This window comes from Phyllobates terribilis, unplaced genomic scaffold (genome assembly GCF_046119375.1).
Source record: "Phyllobates terribilis strain yellow unplaced genomic scaffold, ASM4611937v1 Scaffold_3__8_contigs__length_932513732, whole genome shotgun sequence".
Lineage (NCBI taxonomy): Eukaryota > Metazoa > Chordata > Amphibia > Anura > Dendrobatidae > Phyllobates > Phyllobates terribilis.
Window position 1 is genome coordinate 68,523,451 of NW_027362763.1, and position 20,436 is coordinate 68,543,886.

General features: G+C 41.2%; 1 protein-coding gene across 1 annotated transcript in view; it reads right to left on the bottom strand.

Annotated features, from left to right (window-relative positions):
- LOC141258822 (cytochrome P450 2K1-like) overlaps positions 1–20,436 on the bottom strand; it is an 81,481-nt gene that overhangs the window by 58,281 nt on the left and 2,764 nt on the right. The window contains exons 3-5 of the mRNA XM_073673984.1: positions 13,234–13,424; positions 10,340–10,502; positions 7,146–7,295 (exon numbers count right to left, since the gene is read on the bottom strand). Of these exons, the coding sequence (XP_073530085.1) occupies positions 7,146–7,295; positions 10,340–10,502; positions 13,234–13,401 (481 nt within the window). The 5' untranslated portion in view covers positions 13,402–13,424. The remainder of the gene's footprint in view (positions 1–7,145; positions 7,296–10,339; positions 10,503–13,233; positions 13,425–20,436) is intronic.

Below are 20,436 nucleotides of genomic sequence, written 5' to 3' on the forward strand. Positions count from 1 at the left end.
TTCTGCTGCGAGCGCCCGCTCATGTCCAGGGTTCTCGCAGCGGAAGTATCCGCACAGGCAGCGCCGCTGACATCCTTGCGGCTAGGGTGTAAAGGGAGGACCGGGGAGCGGTGCTGCCGCTATTTAAATGTGCCGCACAAATTGGTGATTGGTCGCCGTCTTGACCGCGACCAATCACTGATCTTGCTGCCAAAGTTAAACACTACTGTGCTGATTGGTCGCGGACGCTGCCCGCGACCAATCACAGATTTGTGCGCCAAATTTAAATATCGGCCACGACCAATCACCGATCTTGGATCCACATTTAAACAACGCTGTGCTGATTGGTCGCGGCCGATATTTAAATGTGGCGCTCAAATGGGTGATTGGTCGCGGTCTTGGTGCGCGACCAATCACTGATCTTGCCGCCAAAGTTAAACACTACTGTGCTGATTGGTCGTGGACGCTGCCCGCGACCAATCACCGATTTGTGCGCCAAATTTAAATATCAGCCTCATGCACGTCACTGACAGCGTGGGAAAATTCTCCTGCACTCAGCGCTTCAGCGTGAGAATTCTCCCACGCTGTCAGTGACGTACATGAGGTGAGCTGAGTTCATTGGACATGAACTCGGCTCATCTTTATGCCGTCACAGAGAGACACTGAGGAGCGCAAGCTGGATGGCAGCGTTCTGCTGCGGTCCAGCCTGTCATCTCGATGTAGCAGAGCTGAAGCTGTCGTGGGAACCATGGAAAGGTAAGGATTATGTTGCTTTATTATTTTTCTTTTATTGCAGGAGATCGTTGGCTTCAGCTGGAATGGGCGTGATGGTAAGTATGGTTTAATTTAGAACAATAAAGAATTGTGTGTTTATTTCAATTAAAGGACTTTATTCTGGGTGTTTGTGTTTTCTTTTAACGTTGACTATGGGGTTAGTAATGGGGGTGTCTTATAGACGCCTCTCCATTACTAACCTGGGCTTGATGTCAGCTGGCATTATAAGCTGACATCAAACCCACCACTATTACCCCACTGCCACCGCTACAGGGCAGTGGGAAGAGCGAGGCTAAGTGCCAGAATTGGCGAATCCTATGGATGCGCCATGTCTGGGGCGGCTGACGGCTGGTGTTTCTAGCCTGGGAGGGGGCCAATATTCATGGCACCCTTCCTGGGCTATTAATATCAGCCCCCAGCTGTCTGCCTAGCCTTTGCTAGCTATTAAAATAGGGGGGACCCCACGTCATTTTTTTGGGGGGTCCCCCATTTTAATAGCTAGTAAAGGCTAGGTATTCAGCTGGGGGCTGATATTAGTAGTCTGGGAAGCTCAGTGGGTATTACCCCATTCCCAGGCTTCAAACATCTGCCCCAGCCGTCTGCTTAACCTCCGCTAGAGACTAAAATTACGGGGAACCCCACGCCAATTTTTTTAATAATAAATCTTTTATTTTAACACTAAATGACAAGTACAGTAATCAACACTGTCACTGTACTTCATATATATGTGACTGACATATTTCTATCTATCTAATCTATGTGTGAAGCTCTATTCTGTCTGTTATAAATTGTCGGGTACCGCTGCTGAATTGCCGGCCGGCTTTTTTAAAGAGACGGGGCACGAAAACACTATTATATTTTTTAATAAATCCTTTACACTAAATGACAAGTACAGTAAGCAACACTGTCACTGTGCTTCTTATATGTGTGACTGACATGTTTCTATCTATCTAATCTATGTGTGATGCTCTATTCCTTCTTGTCTAAATTGTCGGGTACCGGTGTATGCCGCTGCTGAATTGCTGGCCGGCTTTTTTAAAAAAAGCGTCTTCTGAGCAGTTTGTCAGCTTTTGGACACCTTTGAAGGTGTTTTCTATGTGTTTCTATGTGTTTTTGTTTGCCTGCCACTGGTTTTAACGGTGTTCGACGGTGTTCTAAGGTGTTCAACGAACAGTTCGACGAACAGTTCCTCGAACATCCCGGTGTTCGACGAACCGAACCGAACCCGAACACTACGGGGGTGGCTCAACACTACCATCAAGGCCTTTATGACCTCCAGAAGCTCCTATATGCCTTGCACACGAGAGTCGTGACGCCATACCCAAAGGTATGGAGATTAACCACATTATTCACAGAAAGAGGAGCAGTAGCTGAAGGCCTAACATCGACGATGGTCAGAGCTTGTGGAGCTTTATAGGTCGTTGCTGGATCTCTGGCCATTTGCTGAGCCTCTGTGTTAAATGCGCATGTGCCACTGAGAGGAAGGACTGCCAGAACTGGAACATAGGATGGAGATTATGATCGTGACGATGAGAAAACTCAGGTTTGGTGATGGCTACACTCCTTAGTCTGTTGTGATGATGGACGGCCAGACACATATACCTCAGTAACATGCCCATGATGAGTACATCCGGTTGATGGGGAAGGGAGCATGATAGACAATGATAATGACGCGCCCCCTGGGGCCGTGGGGTACTCGGTAGCCGGGCCGGTCGGTTCCTATTTGGGGGTAGTCACGGTGGCAGTGACCTGGTCCGTGGCCCAGGGTGGTCAATAAATAAAAAGTCAGTTGGGGAAATAAAGTTTTGGGGATAATGTTCGTGATGCCACACGTGATATGCGGCTATAGGTGGCCGCCGCTGTTCAGATACCCTGGGGATGTTGGTGACAAAGCAGAGATGGTTCAGCTCTCCACTGGTAGAGCTAGGCCCCAGGCAGTTAAAAAAATGATTTGATATGTTGGTGTTGTGCAAGGCAGGTGACGCAGCAAAACAGTGAAGGACACAGCGGGGTGCAATCTTCACTTGTTTACTCACAGTTATTAAGATGCTCCAGGTTACAACTGCCAGATTATAACCACCCATGTCATCCTGTGTCCTCCAGGGAAGTGATCCAGCAAACTCTCAGATAAAAAGGGGTCCTGTTCAAGTGCACCCAAGTTATGTACCTTACCAGGTCATCTCTCTGCGCTGGCTCTTGCCCTTCTGCCCTGCGCTTCACACACAGTGTCCCAAGCCATTGGGCCTTGTTGGGCAACGTCCTTTCTGTCCCCTTTGTCCTGTATGGCCACCTTTTCAGCGAATGTGTATGGTTTTTGGCTATAGCACTTGAAGATACCGCAAGCTCTGGTTTGCTAGCTGAGTCTTGAAATCCTCCACTAGTCTGGGGCCGGTCCACTACTGCGACCTTATCTCTTCACGGTCAGCGTGAACTCGGGCGCACGGGTGGACTCTGCACTTCCTGTGCCACTAAGATCCTTTCCCTCTCTGGAGCCCTCCTCATTGCTTTGGTCTTCTCTCCTCACTCTCCTACTGGGCCACTCTGACTGGGCCCCTCTCCTACACGGTCACTCACTGAACTCCTGCTAAAAGGACTGGAACCAGGAATGGTCCCTTCTAGATGTTTCTACCCTTCTTTTATACTCTTCCTTCAGTGCTCCCCTAAACTACTTCCTCCACCCACCTCCTCTACTTATTTCCACCTTCCAGACAGGGACCGGGTCTGTGCTCTCCCTTAGGAGCTATCTGGACCCTCCCTCAGGAATGGGGTGTGTTGGATGTGAGTGTTTGGGTCATGGGTAGTGCTCCCTCCTTACCTGAGAGTGGGGTACCACACCTCTGGCTGAGATGCAGTACCTCTATGGCAACTGGACCCAGAGGGATGCCACAATAACATATTCTGAAGTAGGGTTCACCCAACTAGAAAACTAGAGAACACAGAATTTAACCTAGCACTAGTAGAAACAGCAAGGCTTTTGTAATCACCAAGCTGAGGCTCAACTTTATTAATAATCCATGTAGGAGCAACAGGAATAGGTAGGTGAATACTGGTACTTGAAAGAAATTGTTCATAACCACAAGATTTTAATACTAACGAAGACCTCCTTACAACCAAATTCTTTACTAAAGGCTATGATCATCAATTTCTTAATAGTACAAAAAATCAAGTAAGTGAAACACCACGTGCGAAACTACTGATGAGCAAAAATCCGGAAAATTCAATAAACCAGGAATCTGGTGATTTTACACTAAAAATCCCCATTATCACCACGTATAATTCCAATACCCTCATACTCAAAACTATCATCAACAGACACTGGAGCATCCTTAGAGACAACAAAGTCATAGGAGAACAAATACCCCGTTCCCCAAATTCATTTTCAGAAAGGCCAGAAATATCAGCAGCAAGGTGTCCCCAACTATAAAAAATACGTTAATTACCCGCCCTCTTAGCATCATTGGCCTCTTCCTATGTAGAACATGTAAAATATGTAAAATTCTTCATACAAAAAAAAACAGAATAGCATTACACATGGGAATAATGAATTCTCTATAAAAAATCACATTACCTGTACCAGTAAGGGGGTAATATATAGCCTTAAATGCCCATGTAAAATGCTCTATGTGGGCCCGGCCATACGACCTCTTAATAAGAGACTAGGAGAGCATATTAGAAATAGTAACAAATTTGAAGGACATTCTTTATCCAAAAAAGGATTTTCTTTTTTAACGATAAACACAATGGTTCAACAAGTGAGATTGAAGTCACTGGCATAGAGATCATACGAAAACATTGGAGACTGGGTAACTACATTAAACAAATGTCAAGAGCTGAGACTAATTGGATCTTCTAGCTGGACTCTATGAGACCAAGAGGTACATAGCTGTACCTGAGGAAGTGGACGGGACGTCCACGAAACACGTAGTAATCGTAGCTTTTAGTAATAAACTACAAGATTGTTAAATATATACAATCTCTCGTCAAATTTCTTCACCACGGAGGAGCGCGGATTTTATTCCCGGCACCAACTTCATCCTATTAAAGACAACCTTACAAGATCCCTAGGTATTCTGTGCTGGCTGCAGCCCTTCGCTACAAATTTTTATATGAGTTGTGCATTACACATCTCACAAAGGTGAGCACATTTTCTTTTTACCCACTTGGTTGTTGTTGGATAACAGCGCTATTGCGCCCCTATCTCTCTGCTTATTTTTATTGTTATAAGTTGCTATTGGGCTGCTGCATTTTCTTTTTTTCTGCATTTGTTCAAGGTTCATTCAAGGAAAGAGAGAGCGCACTAGCCCAACAGCAGCGGTTGATTGGCTGCACAGCCCAAATGGTATAACAATGCCATGGGAGAGTCGTTGCTGACATCTCTGAAACATTGCCTCTGCGGGAAGTGAGTATATGGTTCTTTTATTTTACAAGGGAAACTACTTCATTTAAAAGAGGGTTGTCCAGATAGTGGACAATCCCTTTAAGTCTGACAAGACCTGCCACAAACAATACAGTAGCAGTAATAGTGGTCTGGGACCTAGATGGAAGAGCCAGAGGAGCACATGAGGCACTGAAGTAGGCAGTTGCTAAAGTTGCCGCTGGTGAACTGGCATCTGTAGAGAAGCCCTTGATTGTACTGCACCTGCACCATGATGCCGGAGACGGGCAGAGGTAGGTGGGAGAACAGTAGCAATGGCTGGAAGTTCAGAGAGGCTGGGGATCGGCAGGGAAAAGAGGTACAGGTGAGTTAATAATGCTTGCCACGACACCCAGCAGCCATTTTGAGTCCTCACATGCAATTGTTTTCCTGAGCTGATGAAGAATGCTAGCCTGCGATGTCTTGGTAAGTACTCAAAGCAGATGTACCAATAAACTGCATTTGCTGAAAGATGGTGAGGTCAAACAGGGTCCATGTTTATATACTGCATTCCCTTGCCCCTTCACTTGTAAGCAGCAGGCAAAAAAGGAAAGGGCAGCTCCTGAGCTATCGACCCGTTACCCCACTTCCTCTGTAAATGGGCCTAAAAAACTGATTTACCCCTTTCTAATCCCTACCTACAGTCAAAGCCCATACATTAATGGGCCTAATAAAATTTGCAATTGATTGCGTTACTTTTTCTGGACACCAATTAGTAATGATAATAGTCCTCTCCAGTTAAGGGTCAAGTGTACATTAGATATGTATCTGTATGCTATCTCGCCCAACTCATCCACGCACAGGAATGCTTGGTTCAGCAGACCATTCTTATATTAGCTATGAAAAAGCTGCTGCCAAGCTCTTCTGGTAGCAGCTCATCTCCAGGGAAAACTGAAGGGTCGGCCAATGAAATTCAGCTGGTTGGATCCTTCTCTTTTTCCGACATTATCTGTCAGTTAAAAATCAGGAGACCCTCCCCAAAGCTGTTCTCACCGATATCAGCCAACTTTATGGTGTATGGTTGCATAATGTTCATCATATCACACGGGGTGTGGAGCAAGGTGATCAGATTTTTAAAAGTAAACATAATTTTGTGATATTCTGTCAAGAGATGTTTATATGTGTCTATATGTGGCCACCCAGTGGTTGTGATGGGAATTTCAGCCTCTTAAGAGTTTTTCTAGCATGAGCTATTAATGATTGAAGTTGGCATTTACTAAGAATAGGTTTGGACACATCTGTTGTTCAGGGGCTAAGGGGAACCTGTCAGTTGATTCATAGTAACCAAAACTTTAAGAAACTTGTGTCAAAGCCCGGCTTCTTTATTATAATCATCTACTTCTTAGGTCTCATTCAGATGTCATAATTTTTTCATATTTTTTTTATCATTTATTAGAGTTTTGCATCAATGTTTAATCAGTGTGTCAGTTTTTCTCAGCAGTGATTTTTACGGATGAAAAAAAAAAATAAATTGCAAAGCTTTTGTTCATTGCAATGTTAATCACAGACAAGACACGGGCTGAACACTGATGCCATCCATGTGCTGTCCGGACTCACAAACTTGTGTGGGTAATTTTTATCTGTGATTTGGGTCAAAAACAGAAAGGTGAACAGCCCCATAAGCTGTTATGGGTATGTGCGCTTTCCTTGAAAATCACATATAGAATACCTACTGTGTGTGACTCAAAGACGTCGGAATGGACATTTTGCTGAAATACTGCATAGTTTCAGAGAAAATATAGCTGGAAACAGAGGCAAGGGACTAGGAAGAATAATCATAAAAGTAGATTCCCGCTGATTTCTCTCTGTCCCACTGACAGGTCTCTAAATATACACATATGGATTGACCTGTCAATCAAGCAGAGCATAAATCACATGACAATATCCCATAAAACATCTGAGAATAGAGTGTCGACAAGCGGCAGGTTCTAAATCCAACCTGTAATTTCTCTATGGTTGCAGAACACACGGTAATTACCTCCATAAGATCTAAATTTTTGCATTAAGAAGTCACACTCCTCTATGATCTTTTCTTCTATGCCCTTCTTCCCCATTCCGTAATCTCGTAATGTGGACAGAGTGAATCTTCTCATCACTTTCCAGTTCTCCCCGTTTGAAAATAGAATGCCTGCAAAAAATGTGACACAGGTTACCACACTGAAATGATGGCTTTATAATTTACTTCTTGTGAGTATTTCACAGAAATAGCACCTTTTAAAATGCCAGAGGGTAATATTAGGGACATGGCACTGGAACGGTGGAAAGTATGGTGGTGAGTGTATATTTTTCAATTGTTCCAGTTGTATTGATGTGGAGGTGAGCGGATTAAGCCACGGAATCAAATTTTTTTAAGGTCCCTGCAAATTTAAAGATTTCACAATTCGATTTGTGAGGCTAACAAAGAATAAATGAATACCCAGCGCCATTTCACACAATGCTGAAGACTCAAAATGCGGGCTAATGACGACAGACGAGGCCGCATGGGCTACTCAGTAATGCCTTGTAGCTTTCACATCACATAGTCTAGCAAAACAATTAGGGAGCACTATTACAGCCAGTATAAAAGATGAGAGTCAGCCAAGAAGCTCTATTTTAGGTTTTTCCAGCGTAGATATAGGAGATCAGAGCGCACAGCTCCTTTCTATTTGGGACTGAAAAAGGCCAAATATTATTGTGGTGTACCCTTGCAGTGCTGAAGAAAATTAAAAATGGGATTGTTAGTCTCAGTCTGTGAATAATAATCCAAAGATGGAAGTGATAAATAGGGAGGTGCTGGATCTGCAATGTCAGTGTGACTGAAAAATTGATTGATCCATGACATACTATAGTAATGCACTTTAATATCAGCATAGGCAAGAAGGCAGTTAATATTCCTCTGTCCTAATTTGGATGCTAATCTAAAATCCTGAAACCGAGGCTTGTGTGCCACAGAAAGTGTGTGATTCATAGACTGTGAGATAAACAAGCCATAATTTCTTTTTTAAAGATAAAATAAAAATTTCCATAATCTATAAGTTTTAACACACCTGTCTACCTTACAAAATATGTGAATTGTAAAATATATATCAATATTTACAGAATATATATATGTAAATATACATATATATATATATATATATATGTATACACACATTCATATATGTATACATATCTATAAATATAAATATACATATATACATATGTTGTGCATACTACATTGTACATACTCTTCAAACAGGGGACATTTTTACATGAAAATGCCATGACTTCTTCCGTTTGCACTGCCTATGTATGAACACCAGCAAAGCAAGCATCTGCCTCCAAAGAGGGATCATTTTTGGAACGTTTGGTTGATGGGAAGGGCTATTACTATTGTACTTGCAATATTCGTTCAACAACAATTCGTGCAAGAACAACCAAAGTCAATTATATGCAAGATAACCTTCAGCACTGAAGATTAGGCAAGTTAATATTAAAATTGTTGCTTTATTGAAAACAAAATCCACCGACTGTGTGAAATAGCAGATAAGTAATCCCAACATTTTGACGAAAGGTCTTTCTTAAGTGATTCTGTGGTAGGATCAGTCGGTGAGTGAAGCGTCCATCTGTGTATTGTTGTTGTTATGAACTTGTTCACACACTCGCATGGAATAACAGAGTAAGAAAAGGACTAATAAAGGGAGATGCCGCTCCTACACCCATCTGGTCTCTGTACAGACTAGAAAAGTCCATAGTCGCACAATTAAAAACATCTCCTCAGACCTTGCTCCCTAAATGGTGGTGGAGGGTTTTCTCATACCTCTGGATTTGCTACACACAAATCCTTCAAAGGGAAAAGAGACAGTGCAGGAAGACACCAGCACCCAGGGTAAGAAACTAAACGTTCACAAAGGATAGACAGGGAAAAATACAGAGAACCAAAAAATAAATGGACTTAGTGAAAAACCTCCAAGAGTCCAAGCGAGGAAGAAAGGAAAGGGTGCTGGGGAGGATACCTCACAAACAGACCACAGGAATGAAACTGAGCTTAAACTCCAAACATCCATCAACTTTGAAGTACAGCAAGCAAAGAAGACAGGTGCAAGGTGAGTAAAAATAGCCCCTCCAAAGATGTGGTAGGAGAGAAACAAATAAGCAAGTGAAAGAAACCAGAGTAGAAGTAAACCAAGGATAGGAAAGCAAAGACAAGTGAAGCATCAGCAGTTGGACAGAGACTGAACAGGCTTTGGCTAATCATAGAGGGAAACACAACACCAGCAAGAGGTCATGGGATCGAGTCCCAAAACCGAGCCATGACAATAGTTAACTAGGCTGTTAATTACCACCAGTTAATATCTGTTAACCACTAGCCAGAGAGGTTGAGGTCACTTGGACATTGATAAGCCTGTGTTTGCATTAAACTGGCAAAAAGAGACAAGACAGTATTAATATTCGCAACGGATTTATTCACAGAAAATCACATTTTTAAGAAAAATATGGAGTAGCCAGGAATTCGAACTTCAAAAGATCTGATCATCTCTATATTGATGTCTATGAGTAGCTTTCTATCTGTAAGGACTTAGCTGTTTTTACATGTTGAGTGAAATGTTTGACTATTCTTTTTTTATTTTTATTTTTTTTTTACTGTGATTAAAAAGCAATAGTTATTTATTTTTCTGTCAACCTAATTGTGTGAACTTTTTTTCAGGCCAATTTGTAACCTTTAATGGAACTATTTTGGTGTACTTATAGGGCCCTATTCATTATTGCATCCGTGCCTTTTGTCTAGTTTTTGGTCTTTTTCGAATGTTTTTCATTCGCGACTAATTCTTCATTTAATTTATTCTTTTTATAAAGTCTATTTTGCACATGTTCGCCTGTTCATTTTTATATTCATCATCATGGGTGAGGTTTGCAGTTTCCAGATGTTTCTGCTGATTTATGGATTGGGACTTTTTAGAAAGTCGCCAAATTTAGAACATACATATGTACTCAAGACCCACCTTGGAGAGATTTTATGTATACCAGATATTGTAATGAAAATTTTGGACTATTTGGCAAATCATATATACACCATATAAGTGAAATGTTAACTTTATCATAAGGGTCATAAACTCATATTAGCACATCTACGTAGTGGGATAAAACCCTAAATTCATTAACTCTACTATATAATAATTCTTTAATCACTTAATTACTATATCAAACACTTACCATATCCATTTGATGTTTTAGAACCCATTGCTGTAACCGGCCTTCCTGCAAATTCCTCCGCATGGTTGATAAGAGCATCTTTCACAGTTTCATAACCACACAGGATAACAAACTTTTTCGTGCCCATGTGGACACTGAACACTGAGCCATACGTCTTTGATATCTGGAATCAGAGGCCTATTATAACATCATGTCATTTTATAGGTTCTAGATTGATTTTACATTGTTTTTATTGTTAGTATGAGCAATAAATTTCCTGCATGAAGCTGTAAGCAGGCCTTTTTCGCTCAGTCGTTACCACTATAGCCTTGCAGTGCTGAAATCCTGGGTTCTAATCCCACCATAGACAACATCTATGTCTAGAGTTTGTATGTTCTCCCCGTGTTTGCGTGGGTTTCCTCTGGGTTCTCTGGGTTCCTTCCACAATCCAAGGACATACTGATAGGGAACCTTGATTGTGAGCCCCAATGGGGACAGTGATGATGTTGTCTGTTAAGCATTGTGGATCTAGTGGTACTTAATGAGTGAGTAAAATAAATCATGGAACCACCATTTTTTTATCAAGTTGTCATTGTATTTACAGTTGTGGCCTAAACTTTTGAGACTAGCAAAAACTTTGTTTTTCACCACGTTTGCTGCTTCAGTGTTTTTATTTCTTTTCATCTGGTCTTTCTATGGTTATTGAAATACAGTTATAAGCATTTCATAAGTTTTAAAACTTTTATTGTCAAATAAATCAAGTTTATGCTAATACAATTTGGATTTTTGGGTCTATGCCCACTTAGTTATCTCTTTTGCCTTGTGTCAGGGACATATTAATGTCAAGAAAATATTAACAGAATATTAGCCCCTTCTCCCATGCCCTCTCCTGTAGTTTTTGTCCCGAGATGACAATTATACAGTGTCTTCCAGCAAATTATCACCCACAGTCAAAAGGCCTTACACAAACATGCTGGCCTTGAAGTGTTACAGGCTTAAATGCAAATGTATTTCCTCTTAACAAAGACCTGAGATAGATTGACACCTTCTCCCAGGCCAGAGTTTGGAGGAAAGAGGAAATGGTTCGTTAAGTTCAAAGGTACTCACAAACAATTCCCGGCCACCAGTCATAGCCAGGTTGACTCTGATATGAAATATGAAATATTGTGAGTTCCATAGGTCCGACAGTAACGGGACCCATATGTTTAGTGACCAAATCAGCCCAGGAATGAATATGTAGTTTTCAAGGACTGTAAGCAAAATCAGAGAGCTGTGGCACAAAAACACCAGAATAGCAGACTGCAGCTATGCGATGTGTGGTGTCTAACTGAAGATAAAATCATAAGGGAAAATATTATATCACTTTTGGGCTTCTGGGATCAACACGTGATGAGTTATCCCACAAAACAGATTTTTAATATAAATTTGAAGGGTGGAGCCCAGCCCCTGTGATGTCATCACAAGGGGGTCTCTCCCTTCAGCATAAAATAGTTTGTTGAGGCTGAAGCCATGTTCTTTGCCCGGGAGTATATTTCTATCATAGCGGAGGACCCTGTTCGATAAAAGTAAACGGAGCGTTTCCCCTCGTCCACAGGAGCAATTTTGTGTTGAAAAATGCTTTTCACGGTATAATGGAGACAATGTCACAAGGAAAAAGTGATAAGTAAGTGATTCGTTGAACAAAACATTTAAATTTTGGGTCTTTAGCCTAGAAAATCCCCGTATTTCAATCTCAAAAACACAAAAATTCTAATAAACTCTAAGTACTGATGAGACAAGAATGGGTCATCATTCAGGATTTAGCCCAGAAGCCGATATCCAGCTGCCGGAGCAAAGGGCAGAAGTCTAGAGAAATCAGGAACAACGCTATAAATATTGAGTCTTTGCATAAACTTGATGTATAAGTCAATAAAAGTTTAAAACTTGTGAAATACTGATAAATGTACTTCAGTAACCATAGAAACATTTGCCTAAAAGATATAAAAACACCAAAGCAGCAGTAAAATGTTGTGAAAACAACATTTTTTTTCAATCTCAAAACTTTTGGACACAACTGCAATGTTTGGAGCAGAATTTTGAAAACTAAGTGGCTTAATTGTTCCACATCCTGAATGTAAGATACATTTCCATAGTCAAGGAGTTGGAGCCGCTCAACAGAAGAAGATGATTATACCCTAATCACGCTCCACATGGTTGAATAGAAATCACTGAGGAAAACATCTCAAGCCCACCAAAAATTCAAGCATATGTAATGGTTGCACAGTAAAGGGACATACTTGTCTCCTTTCTATTGATTGTATTGGTCATTACGTATACACTGCCAAATATAGTTCTATGTATTGTATATACAGTGGGTGCGGAAAGTATTCAGACCCCTTTACATTTTTCACTCTTTGTTTCATTGGAGCCATTTGGTAAATTCTAAAAAGTTAATTTTTTTTCTCATTAAAGTATACTCTGCACCCCATCTTGACTAAATAAATTAAATATGAGTGTCTGAGCAAAGTGTCTGAATACTTATAACCATGTGATATTTCAGTTTTTCTTTTCTTTTTTAATAAATTTGCAGAAATGTCTACATTTCTTTCTTTTTGTTATTCAAGATGGGGTGCAGAGTATACTTTAATGAGAAAAAAAAAAACTTTTGGTACACCTGCAATGTTCCTTGCTGCCTTAAAATTCCATCAAAGCCCTTCAGACTATAAAAAGAGGCTAAAACAGGAAGTAAGGCAGTGTGTGGCTGAGACCACTTAGAGTGTTTGGGAATTCTGTATTGTTGAAACAGTAGACTGTAGGATCATGGAAGCCAGCTCAAACAATCCAAGATAGAGACTAGCAAGTGGTTGAGCAGCAGAGGTTAGCTACCGAGAGAGCCAACTATGCAAGCTGAATTCGTACATTATTACTCATTTTACCTCCATGAATGACTTCTGAGGTTTCCTTGTGTTGATCATGTTCATGTTTCCAATAAGCGGTAAAGATTTAGGTCCAGGAGGAAAGTTGGCATACTTTTTATGATTCTTAAACATTTTGGCCAAAAACAGGATGACAGCAAGTGATATAAGCAGTAAGATGAGCTCCATTATGAAATTTTTCTATGTCAAACCTAAAATGTGAGACATATATAAGCAAAGAAACCAACAATCACAAGTAATTACTATTGATAATCCTAAGTATGTGTCCCTCTAGAAGAAAAAGACTGTTCAAGAAGAAAGATAAAATAGAGTCAATGAGTCTCCTTTATCAATGCGGTCTAAGTGAGAAATTTGGAGAATTTATCACAATTTTTTAGAAAAATATTAAAATTTGAGAGCCCTTAGTGGTTGATACTTTTTAACGGCTAACTGAAAAGATGGTAACAAGCAGCAAGATGTCGTGACTACTGAGGTATTTTCATCAGGCATACTAGAAGAGACCTGAGTAGTCTCGAAAGCTTGGTATTTTTTACCATCTTTTTAGTTAGCCATTAAAGGGTATCAACCACTGAGAACTCTCAGATTTTAATATTTTTCTATCTACTGGCTAACAGTCCAAAAATATATTTTTCCTGTATCATAATTTTTTGCCATCAAAACAGAATTTTTGAACACTAATATGAAAGTGGCCGTGGTTAGCTATCCAGGTAAGATTATAACCAGATTTATAAATTTAGGCTTTTTAAAATGTTGTCAAATCTATTGTGTATGGGGGGGGGGTCCTATCTCTTCCCTAAGGCTATGTGCCCACGATGCAGAAATGCTGCAGATTTTTTCCTCATCTCCCTGGCAGGAAAAACGCATGCAGATTTTACATGCGTTTTCCTGCCAGTTAGAAGCATTTGTCAAGCGTCTTTGCATGCATTTCTGCGTGCGGGTTATCAAGAGCTTTTCCAAGCAGTTTTAGCATCACTTGGAAAAGTGCTTGTCAACTTAGTCACACTATATAAATCCATGCAACCGTCACGAATTTATATAGTGTGACCAAGTAATAGTTAAAAAAAAGAATAGAAATGGTCTGGTCTGTTGTATCGGTCGCGGTGGTGTGAAGGACCTGCGATGACGTCATGTGACAGGTCATGTGACCGCCGACGTCAGCGGTTGCGTGACCTGTCACATGACTCAATGACATCATGGCAGGTCCTTCACACCACAGCGACACATACAACAGACTAGACGGAGTGGAGAAAACACCGGGGGACATCGGAAGGTAATTATAATCTTTATTTTTTATTCTAATTTCATTTTTTAACAGATACCATGGTACCCGGGTATGGATGAGAGTCTCCTCTTCTCCAAACCCGGGTATCATCCGCACATTGAATTGCATGTGCTTATCTAGTGATGCGGATGTCACGCGGTCCAATGCAAGTCAATGGCAACAATTACGCTGCGTGTCCGCAAAATTAATGGACATGCTGCATATTTTTCCGCAATGATAATCCGCAGCGGAAATTTCCGCAGCATGTGCATAGCACATGCGGATTATCATTGGGGACCATGGGGCACGTATTACCAAGCATTTTTTAAGTGTTTTCGCTGCGGAAATTCCACAGCAAAAACGCTTGAAAAATGCATAGTGGGCACGCAGCCTAACTGTAGATGTCAGAACAAAGAAGTATTGGGGGATTTGGCAGTGGCTAAGTCAAGCATGTTAATTGTCAATATGGGAAAAATATCTTTCATTCATCTAATAGCTCTCAAAACAATTATCAAAAGTACATATGCAAATTGACTCTTCAGAGAAAAAGAGGACTTGAACTCTGTAGAGCCTCCTATTATATAAAATTTTATAGAGCTTTATGTCTACTCTCACAAAAAAACTTGTTCTTAATTTAGAAGGTTTTCAGAATTTAAGATATTGATGACCTATCCCTATTAACTCCTTAAGCCCCACGGGTGGTTTGCACGTTAATGACCAGGCCAATTTTTACAATTCTGACCACTGTCACTTTATGAGGTAATTACTCTGGAACGCTTCAACGGATCCCCCTGATTCTGAGACAGTTTTTTCGTGACATATTGTACTTCATGATTGTGGAAAAATTTCTTCGATATCACTTGCGTTTATTTGTGAAAAAAACGGAAATTTGGCGAAAATTTTGAAAATTTAGCAATTTTCAAAATTTGAATTTTTAAGCCCTGAAATCAGAGCGATATGTCACACAAAAGAGTTAATAAATAACATTTCCCACATGTCTACTTTACATCAGCACAATTTTGGAACCAAAGTTTTTTTTTGTTAGGGAGCTATAAGGGTTAAAACTTGACCAGCGATTTCTCATTTTTCCAACAAAATTTACAAAAACATTTTTTTAGGGACCACATCACATTTGAAGTCACTTTGAGAGTTCTTTATGACAGAAAATACCCAAAAGTGACACGATTCTAAAAACTGCACTCCTCAAGGTGCTCAAAACCACATTCAAGAACTTTATTAACCCTTCAGGTGCTTCACAGGAATTTTTTGAATGTGGAAGAAAAAAATGAACATTTAACTTTTTTCACAAAAATGTTACTTTAGACCCAATTTTTTTTATTTTCACAGGGGTAAGAAGAAAAAATGGACCCCAAAATTTGTTGTGCAATTTCCCCTGGGCACGAAAATACCCAACATTTGGGGATAAAACACTGTTTGGGAGCACGGCAGGGCTCAGAAGGGAAGGAGCGCCATTTGACTTTTTGATTGTAAAATTTGCTTGAATAATTAGCGGACGCCATGTTGTGTTTGGAGAGCCCATGTGTGCCCAAACTTTGGATCTCTCCCACAAGTGACCCCATTTTGGAAACTAGACCCCCCAAGGCACCTTTCTAGATGCATAGTGAGCACTTGGAACCCCCAGGTGCTTCACAAATTGATTTGTAAAAATGAAAAAGTGAAAGAAAAAACACGTTTTCATTTTTATGAATCAATTTGTGAAGCACCTGGGGTTCCAAGTGCTCACTATGCATCTAGATAGGTGCCTTGGGGGGTCTAGTTTCCAAAATGGGGTCACTTGTGGGGGAGCTCCAATGTTTGGGCACACAGGGACTCTCCAAATGCAACATGATATTCGCTAGCAAATTGAATGGAAAATCGGCTCAAATTATTAGCGGACACCACATTGCATTTGGAGAGCCCCTCTGTGCCCAAACTTTGGAGCTCCCCCACAAGTGACCCCATTTTGGAAACTAGACCCCCCAAGGCACCTTTCTAGATGCATAGTGAGCACTTGTAACCCCCAGGTGCTTCACAAATTGATTCGTAAAAATGAAAAAGTGAAAAAAAAAACAATTTTTCATTTTTATGAATCAATTTGTGAAGCACCAGGGGTTCCAAGTGCTCACTATGCATCTATATAGGTGCCTTGGGGGGTCTAGTTTCCAAAATGGGGTCACTTGTGGGGGAGCTCCAATGTTTGGGCACACAGGGACTCTCCAAATGCAACATGATATCCGCTAACAAATTGAATGGAAAATCGACTCAAATTGTTAGCGGACACCACGTTGCGTTTGGAGAGCCCCTCTGTGCCCAAACTTTGCAGCTCCCCCACAAGTGACCCCATTTTGGAAACTAGACCCCCCACGGCACCTATCTAGATTCATAGTGAGCACTTGGAACCCCAGGTGCTTCAGAAATTCATTCATAAAAATGAAAAAGTGTTTTTTTTTTCACTTTTTCATTTTTACGAATCAATTTGTGAAGCACCTGGGGGTTCGAAGTGCTCACTATGCATCTAGATAGGTGCCTTGAGGGGTCTAGTTTCCAAAATGGTGTCACTTGGGGGGGAGCTCCAAAGTTTGGGCACACAGGGGCTCGCCAAACGCACCATGGTGTCCGCTAACAATTTGAGCCGACAATTTGTTAGCGGATATCATGTTGCATTTGGAGAGTCCATGTGTGCCCAAACATTGGAGCTCCCCCACACGTGACCCCATTTTGGAAACTAGACCCCCCACGGCACCTATCTAGATTCATAGTGAGCACTTGGAACCCCAGGTGCTTCAGAAATGCATTCATAAAAATGAAAAAGTGTTTTTTTTTTCACTTTTTCATTTTTACGAATCAATTTGTGAAGCACCTGGGGGTTCGAAGTGCTCACTATGCATCTAAATAGGTGCCTTGAGGTGTCTAGTTTCCAAAATGGAGTCACTTGGGGGGGAGCTCCAAAGTTTGGGCACACAGGGGCTCACCAAACGCACCATGGTGTCCGCTAACAATTTGAGCCGACAATTTGTTAGCGGATATCATGTTGCATTTGGAGAGTCCATGTGTGCCCAAACATTGGAGCTCCCCCACAAGTGACCCCATTTTGGAAACTAGACCCCCCAGGGCACCTATCTAGATTCATAGTGAGCACTTGGAACCCCAGGTGCTTCACAAATGGATTCATAAAAATGAAAAAGTGGTTTTTTTTTTCACTTTTTCATTTTTACAAATCAATTTGTGAAGCACTTGGGGATTCCAAGTGCTCACTCTGCATCTAGAAAGGTGCCCTGGGGGGTCTAGTTTCCAAAATTGGGCACACAGGGGCTCTCCAAACGCAACATGGCATCCGCTAACAATTTTAGCCGATTTTCTATTCAATTTGTTAGCGGACACCATGTCGCGTTTGGAGAGCCCTTGATGTGCCTAAACAGTGGAGCTCCCCCACAAGTGTCCCCATTTTGGAAACTATACCCCTCAAGGATTTTATTAAGGTGTATAGTGAACATTTTGAACCCAGAGGTACGGCACAGAATTTGTTTACATTAGGTCATCACATTGAATAAGTTGTCATTATTCTTGAGCGCAAGTGCTCACTACTTGAGTTTGCATCGGGTACTCAGGTATGCACCATGTATAGCGTGTGCTCGAGTGACATGCTCGAGTCCCTGCTCCGCATGTTTCACGGTTATTAGACACCCAAAAAAAAACATGCGGGAATCGCTCGTGCATGGCAGGCAATCCCCGTAAAGTTTTTTGGCCGCGAAGCACATGGGGCAGAGACTCGAACATGTCACTCAAATACCCACGATACTCAATGCATACCAGAGCACCCGATGCAAACTCAAGTAGCGAGCACTTGCTCTCAACACTAGTCGCCATATCGTCATCTTTTTTTCTTACTTTTGAAAAAATCCCAACCCCAGCCCTAACCCTAGCACAACTCTAACCATAGCGCAACCCTAGCCCTAGCACAACCCTAGCCCTAGCACAACCCTAGCCCCAGCACAACCCTAGCCCCAAACCCAGTCCTAGCCCAATCCTAACCCAAGAGTTTATTTTTGGCGCCGTTCCTTGTGCGGTATAAGTGATTAGACGACTTTATTCTTCGGGTTGGTGTGATTACAGCAATGCCAGAATCATATGGGGTTTTTATGACACACAGCTGTCACACACTAAAAGACGCATTTTTTGTAAAATCTAGTTTTTGCATCGCCATATTTTGAGAGCTATAATTTTTCCAGATTTTGGCAGACAGTCATGTGATGGCTCGTTTTTCGCGGGATGACTTGACGTTGTTATTGGTACCATTTTCAGGCACGTGACATTTTTTGATCGCTTTCTATTCCGATTTTTGGGAGGTAGAATAAACCAAAACCAACAATTCAGTAATTGTTTTTTTTTTTTTTTTATTCTGTTCCGCGTGTGGTAAAATTGATAAGGCAGCTATATTCTTCGGGTCAGTACGTTTACAGCGGTACCACATTTGTATAATTTTTCTATGTTTTGGCGCTTATACACAATAAAAGCTATTTTATAGAAAAAAATATTTTTTAGCATCGCTTTATTCTGAGAGCTTTAACTTTTTTATTTTTCAGCTGATGGAGCTGTTTGGCAGCTTGTTTTTTGTGGGACGAGATGACGTTTTCAGCGGTACCATTTTTATTTATATGCGTCTTTTTAATCGCGTGTTATTCCACTTTTTGTTTGGCGGTATGGTGACAAAGCATTGTTTCTTGCTTCGTTTTTTTTTTTTTTTTTTTACCGTGTTCACTGAAGGGGTTAACTAGTGGGACAATTTTATAGGTCAGGTTGTACTTTTATTGTTTTGTTTTGTTTTTTTTTATAATAATATTTATTAATGGGTACATTATATTTTTATTTTTGGTGGATTATTTTTTTTATTTTTTTTTATATTTTTGCAAATGTTTTTTTTTTTTTTTTCCACTTTCACACAGTTTATACACTTTATTACTTTGTCCCACTCTGGGACTTTCACTTTTTTTTTTCTGATCGCCTGCATGGCACAGGAATGCAGCACCATCCCTATGCCATGTAGGCTGTCAGCTGTGCACAATGTGAAGATTGCTTGGAGATGCATTGCGCATGTCCAAGCAATCTTCCTGCTCTCTGGTGACCCGGATTTTGTCATGATGACATCGGGTCGTCATGGCAACACCCGGGAAGCCTTTGCAGACTGCGCTGGAAGCCGGAAGAGGAGGTGAGTATCGCCGATCACCTCCCCTTGCCCCCGCAATGCCGCGATCGATTTCGATCGACTTAGATCGCAGCATAGCGGGGGTTAATGTGCTGGGAGCGGTGCAGGACCGCTCCCTGCACATAGTACCGGGTGTCAGCTGTGACAATCAGCTGACACCCGGCGGCGATCGCGCCCGCACAGCCTGTGTGCGCGCGCAATCGCCATGACGTACTAATACGGGTCTGGGTCTTAAGTCCCAGGGCACAGACGCGTATTAGTACGTCAGATGTTGTTAAGGGGTTAATATCTCGAAAAAGAATATAGAGTTTCTGAATGATAGCTTGCTTCCTTGATACAAAAAGAAGTACTGTGCCATCCATAGCAAAATCATCTTCTCTGAGTCATTGGCTGCTATGGAAATAAACTGAGAAAATCTCATGGTATGGCCTCTATCCTTCCCTGACCTCAACCCTATTAAGAACATTTGAAGTATCCTCAAGCAAAAGATCTACAAGGGTGGGAAGTAGTTCATATCAAAACAACAGCTCTGGGAGGATATTCTGTCTTCCTGCAAAGAAGTTCAAGAAGAAACTATCCAAGAAATCATGCATTCAATGGATACAAGAATTGTAAAGGTGATATAAAAAAGAGGTCCCATGTTAATATGCTACTTGGCCTGTTAAAATGTTTTTGATTTTTGATTGAACAAGTTTTTGACTACAGTAAATGGAACCCTTTAATGCTGCAAATTCAAGAA